Raw genomic sequence first — 6,269 nt, 5'->3', positions numbered from 1 at the left:
TCCCCCCAGGGGGTGATTTCTCACTTCCTGTCTCTCTGTCTCTCTCTGTCTGTCTGGCGAGCGCACACGCCCTATAGCAAAAACCTCTCAAAAAAAAAAAAATCAGATTTCAGTTCTGTATCTCTTCTCTATTGTATCTCTATTTTCTAATTTTTAATTTCTGTTCTTAACTGTTACTTCCTGCCAACTGCTTCCTTTGTAGTTATTTTGTTGCTGCACCTTGACACCTGAGTTGGGTTCCTGGCTCATCAATTTTTAATCTTACTTTAGAATGTAAGTGTTTATGTCTATAGATGTCCTTTGAGGTACTATTTCAACAGTATCTACACATTTGTTTTTGGAGGTTTTTTAGATTTTTGCCCTAGGGCACATGTGCTCACCAGAAAGAGTCAAGGAAAGGCAGAGAAAGACACAGAATGAGAAATCACCCCAATCACCCCACGGGGGGATGGCCACGCCATAATCCCTTCTCCTCCATTCTCCTCTCGGGATCTTGGGCACGCACGCACACGCACCCGGTATGCCCAATGTGTGTTCAAGCTGCTGAGTCCAGGACTCAGACCGCAGAGTCGGCTGTGTGGGATTCCTGTAACCACCATGCCACCCGTTGGCCCCAATTGTCTACATATTTGGGTGTATACTATTCTTAATACCATTTGGTTCTAAGAATTTTCTTTCTTCTTTTCCTTCCTTCCTTTCTTTCGCAAGAGTGCTTATACACTCACCAGAGAGAAACAGAGATCTCTTCTTGCCCCCTATTGGGGAGTGGTCATGCTGCAGTTTCTTCTCTCTTCATCCTCTTGAGATGGGGATTTGGGGCACACACCCCTGGCCTGTTCCTCAAGCCACTAGATCTGGGACCTGAACTGTGGTTGGCCATGTGAGATCCAATACCCTTAACCACTAAGCTGTGGCCCTGGTTCTGAGAATTTTCTTATAACTATTCTGATTCTTCTTTGGTCCATGGTCATTTAAAAGCATTTTTGTTTTTGTTTTTGTTTTTTTACATTTCCAAGTGATTATTATTATTGTTTTTTTTTTTTTTTTGGAGAGGTTTTCGCTATAGGGCCTGTATGCTCGCCAGACAGACAGAAAGAGACATAGAGACAGAAAGCGAGAAATCACCCCCCAGGGGGGATGGCCACGCCACAATCCCTTCTCCTCCATTCTCCTCTCAGGATCTTGGGCACGCACGCACACGCGCCCTGCGTGAGTTTTAAGCCACCGGGGCCGGGATGCGAACCACAGTCGACTACGTGGGCGTCCAGCGACATAGCCATTACACCAACTGCTGGTTCCCAGGTGATGATGTTTTCAGAACCGTCAAGAATGACTAGAACTCTTTGAATATTGATGCCTAATCATGTTTTATATGTTAATAAGAAAAATACTTTATATGATAATTAGAAAAATACTTGACTAGGGGGCTAGCAAATGGCATGGTAGTTAAAGCACTGGGTTCCCACATGGCTGACTGCAGCTTGAGTCCTGGACCTGGGCCGCTTGAAAATCATGCTGGGTGTGTGTACATGTGTGCCCAAAATCCTGAGAGGAGAATATAAGAGAAGGGATTGTGACATGGTCAACACCCCTGGTGTGTGATTTCTCACTTTCCCTCTCTGTCTGTCTTTGGCGAGTGTACCTGTTCAATGGCAAAATAATAATAATAATAATAATAATAATGCTTGATTAAGCAAATGTCATTCTCTGATCAGACTGAAAGCCCCCTAATAAGAAGCTGCGTCTTCATAATGACGTGTGACTAAAACGATAGTTCCCTTTCCAACTTATAGTCACAGACTGTCCCCTGCTGCACCTTTCTGGCCACCCTCAGACCATGGGACCACGGTCACATCTGGTTAGTTGAGCTATGAATAGGTTTCTGTAACCAAGACCCCAAATACGTGACTTAAGTAACAAAATGTTCCTCCTCTCCCTAGTGTAAGTTTGGATGGTGGTTCAGGACCAGGATGGTGGCTAGGCTCTGTGGGGTCCCAGGCCCCTCTGTCTTGTTGCTGTCCCGTTCCTAGGCTGCTCTTCACATGGGCCACATGTAGACAGCAAGAGGGAAGGAAGAGCAGGAACAGAGGGGGTGCTGCTGGAGCACAGCTGCATGGCCCACTCAGCACCTTCACTGACGTCTCATTGGCCCACTCAGCACCTTCACTGACGCCTCATTGGCCCACTCAGCACCTTCACTGACGTCTCATTGGCCCACTCGGCACCTTCACTGACGCCTCATTGGCCCACTCAGCACCTTCACTGACGCCTCATTGGCCCACTCGGCACCTTCACTGACGTCTCATTGGCACACTCAGCACCTTCACTGACGTCTCAGTGGCCCACCCGGCACCTTCACTGACGCCTCATTGGCCCACCCGGCACCTTCACTGACGCCTCATTGGCCCACTCAGCACCTTCACTGATGTCTCATTGGCCCACTCAGCACCTTCACTGACGCCTCATTGGCCCACTCAGCACCTTCACTGACGCCTCATTGGCCCACTCGGCACCTTCACTGACATCTCATTGGCTCACTCGGCACTTTCACTGATATCTCATTGGCCAGAACTTGGTCACGTGGCCCAGCTAAGCTCAAAGGCAGGCTGGGAAATGTAGTCTATATTCCGGGTAGCCATGTGCCTGGTTCATCCAAGAGTTCTATCATTGGAAGAATAAGGGGGGAAATGGATAGTAGAAGACCATTAGAAGTTGCCAACACACTGTCCTCGCCTTGCCTTTCAATACTCTCCACTCACATGGCTCCTCTTCCTTATTTTAGAATCCTAGAGAAAGATGAAAACAGTATCGATGCCCGCCAGATTCTAGCTGTGTATGAGCTTGCGAGAGAAGGAAACATGAGCACCGTAAGTTCTTCCAGGACTCAGAAGGTGGGCCTGGAAACAGAAGCGAGGAGGAACCCTGCACGCTCCCCTGACCCTCACCTTGCATTCCCCCGACCCTCGCCCTTGAGAGGTCTTCCCCTTGCATCTTGGTTTCCTCTCACCCTCCCCACTGCCATATTTCCTGCCGAGGGGGTCAGCTCGGGTTTGGCTGTTTGGGCAGTGCAACTCACAAGTCAGGCAGCGGGCCCAGGTGGTGTGCGAGTAGCGCTTGGCGTTCTAGAAGCTGCATGGGAGGCACAGGTTCAGTTCCCTGGGCCAGCCTGAACATGCCAGACGTAGTTGTGCGTGCCTGTAAATCTAGCTCATTCTGAGGCTGGGCCAGGAGGATCACAACACAGAGAACTGTCAAAAATCCCTATTTCTGTCTCTCTCTTTTCCTGCCTTCCTCTCCCTCTCTCATAAAGTGCCTGTGTTGGGGGGGGCAGGCAGTGAAGGTGACCCTGGTTCTGCCACATACTCCCTGTGGAAGCTGCACGGACATCTCTACTTGGATAAATCCCAAGTACTTTGTTTGTAAAATGGACATCATTCCACCCGTTTGTTGTAAGGGCCAAATGAGGTGGGAAGCGGGACAGTTTGGAGCAGTGCCTGGGTCGCTGTCACACGGCGTTCGATCGGTGTTACCGGACAGTACGAATCGTGGTAGTGTCTCAGAAGTCAGGGAAGGTCATTTTTTAGGGACCAGTTAGGTTTGCTCAGGCATTGAACACGTAGTCCCTGGCCCCAATGTTGTCCACAAGGCGTGCCGTTTCCCACGGAGACCTAACTGGCCCGCAAATACAGTCAGAAACGCCTTGAATTCTTTACGAAACCTCAACGTCCAGACAGATTCCTCTTTCTAATAGCAGTTGGTGTTTTTAGCTAAAACGTAACTTTTTGAATAAATACAATCCATGGCCTTGATGGAGAGTGTGGCAAGTCGGGAGTCTCCAGGGGGCCATGGCAAGAAGAGGAAGTTGCCCGTTCCTCTGCACAGCTCTGAGATCGTGGGTTTTGTGGGTGGGATGAGACAGGGGACAGTTCATACCTGGGAGGAACTCATGCAAACGGCCCAGTGCTGGCTCATGGCCGGAACAAGAGAGCAGTCCTGTCCTTAACTCCTAATGACCCCAGAGCTCTGGGCAGACCTCCCTAGGGCCTGGCCTGAGAGTCAGTTCCAAGGCAGAGTTGGCAGTGAATGGCCCTCCCTCATCCCTCCTCAAACCCTGGGACACTCCTCTTGACTCAGCCTGGCTACCGTGGCACCCTGGATTTCCCTTTTGGCACTTCTCTGCGGCTGGACACTAAGAATTCCCTACTCCTGGGTGGGGAGTGGGCAGGAGGATCCGCTGGAAAGAACCCAAACTTTGGAATCAGTCACTTGGCTGGTGACCTCAGACCAAAGGGCTAAGCTTTCAGCCCCCTCCCCTGCTGTGCTGGAAAGTTCGGTGTTTCCACTGACTGACAGGCGTTTGGGAGGGCTTCGCTGGCATGACAGAGAAGCAGAAACACGGTGACTCATGTCAGATGGAGCCAAAGCTCCTGGGCCAGCTCAACTGGCTTGCTGCTGGCGAGGTGGGCTGCAGTGTAGACAGGGCAGGGGCCGGCTCCTGGCTCTGCCCAGGTGGGTCTGAAAGGTCAGCTTCTCTTCCCAATCTCAGGAGGAGGGCATCACCAGCTCTTGGGTGAATAATGTTGCTCAAAGCTTCACCTGCGGGGCTTTGAAATATTCTGATGCCTGGGTTCCCACGGTCCGGTTACATTTGCATCTCTGGGGGTGGCACCCCTCACAAGTCATTCTGTATCTCCCAGCTGATGCCAATATGTGGCCAGGGTTGACAAACCTGCCCAGCTTTGATTTTTCATGTTGTCCTTGACATGATCTGTTTTGTCCCCCGCAGGCTGCTGATCACGTTAGGAATCTGATTAAGGCGCTAGAGATGACAGAACCCCTCAATCCGGGCCTCCATCTTAAAAAAATTCTTGTGGTCAGCAGACTGGTAAGCGGTGGTTTCCTGATTTCTGAGATCTCTGACCCCCAGGGGGCGCCCTGAGCACCCCACCCCACCCCTCAGCTCACACTTGGCCTCTCAGGCTGAGGGCCCACCCCCCATCCCCCCGCCTGCCCCTAGCCAATAACTGTGACATGCAGCTCTACATGCTTGGCCCAGGCACCCCTCAGAGATGCTCTGAAGACCAGAGAGATGGGGTCTCAAAGTGCTGTTAGAGTGGGTGACACCTCACCTGGGCAAAGAGGGTGGGAGGCTGGGACCAGCAGAAGGCTGCTTACATTGTTGGACTCCCACGGAGTCGACTGCGGTTCGCGTCCCGGACTTGGTGTCTTTAACCTCACACCGGGTGCATGTTTGTGCATCCCCAAAATCCAATGAGGAGAATGGAAAAGAAGGGACTGTGGTGTGGCCATCCCCCTGGGGAGTGATCTCTTGCTTTCTGTCTCTCTGTCTCTCTGGAAAGTGCATGCACACTATAGCAAAAATCTCTTTTAAGGAAAAGAGAGAGAGAGAGAGAGAGCGGCAGGCCAGCCTTGTACAGCAGAGCCACGCCCAGCTCTGGCCTCAGGGCTGGAGTGCCCAGCTCCCTGACTCTGTCATACGGAAGTGGCCTTGGAAGGCTGGCCCACTAGGCCTCTCTAAAACCAGGGAAGGTCCAGACAGGCCGCATGTCCCTCAGACCCATTAGCAAAGGCCCAGAGCAAGATTTATTAGAAGGAATTGCTGTTAAGAACAAGGCCAGGGATCTGCCAGTGGTGTGGTAGCTAAGGGAACAAGATCCCACATGGCCAAGTGGGTGGTTTGAGTCCTAGCCCCATCAGCCTGAAAAGCAGGACAGGTACGTGTGTGCTCAAAATCCTGACAGGAGGGAGCAATGGAGGAGAAGGGATTGTGGTGCAGTCATTCCCCGTGGGAGAGGGGTGCTTTCTCACTTTCCTTCTTTCTCTCTGTCCTTTCTATGAGTGCATGTGCCCTCTGACAAAAATAAATAAATAAATAAATAAAATAAAGGAAAAAGAGAGGAAGAAAAAGAACACAGATGGGACTAGCAGTTGGTGTAAGGGCTATGTTGCTGGACTCCCATGGAGTTGACCACAGTTTGTGTCCCGGACCCGGTGGCTTAAACTCACACTGGGCGCGTGTGCGTGCATGCCCAAGATCCTGAGAAGAGAATGGAGGAGAAGGGATTGCGGTGTGGCCATCCCCTCTGGGGGGTGATTTCTCACTTCTCTCTGTCTTGTCTCTCTCTGTCTTTCTGGTGAGCGCACGTGCCCTATAGCGAAAACCTCTTCAAAAAAGAAAAAAGAAAAAGAACATGGGCAGCTCTGGAGCCTCAGGGTCCAGGACTGTGCCCCTAATGTCACCAGGAATG

General features: G+C 51.1%; 1 protein-coding gene across 1 annotated transcript in view; it reads left to right on the top strand.

Moving 5' to 3' along the window:
• TTC21A (tetratricopeptide repeat domain 21A) overlaps positions 1-6,269 on the top strand; it is a 51,309-nt gene that overhangs the window by 14,727 nt on the left and 30,313 nt on the right. The window contains exons 7-8 of the mRNA XM_006161346.3: positions 2,783-2,867; positions 4,787-4,885. Coding sequence (XP_006161408.1) covers positions 2,783-2,867; positions 4,787-4,885 — 184 coding nt within the window. The remainder of the gene's footprint in view (positions 1-2,782; positions 2,868-4,786; positions 4,886-6,269) is intronic.

Source organism: Tupaia chinensis, unplaced genomic scaffold (genome assembly GCF_000334495.1).
Source record: "Tupaia chinensis unplaced genomic scaffold, TupChi_1.0 Scaffold138441_1, whole genome shotgun sequence".
Lineage (NCBI taxonomy): Eukaryota > Metazoa > Chordata > Mammalia > Scandentia > Tupaiidae > Tupaia > Tupaia belangeri.
Note: the sequence above shows the minus strand (reverse complement) of the source record. Positions and strands in the feature narration are given on the sequence as shown.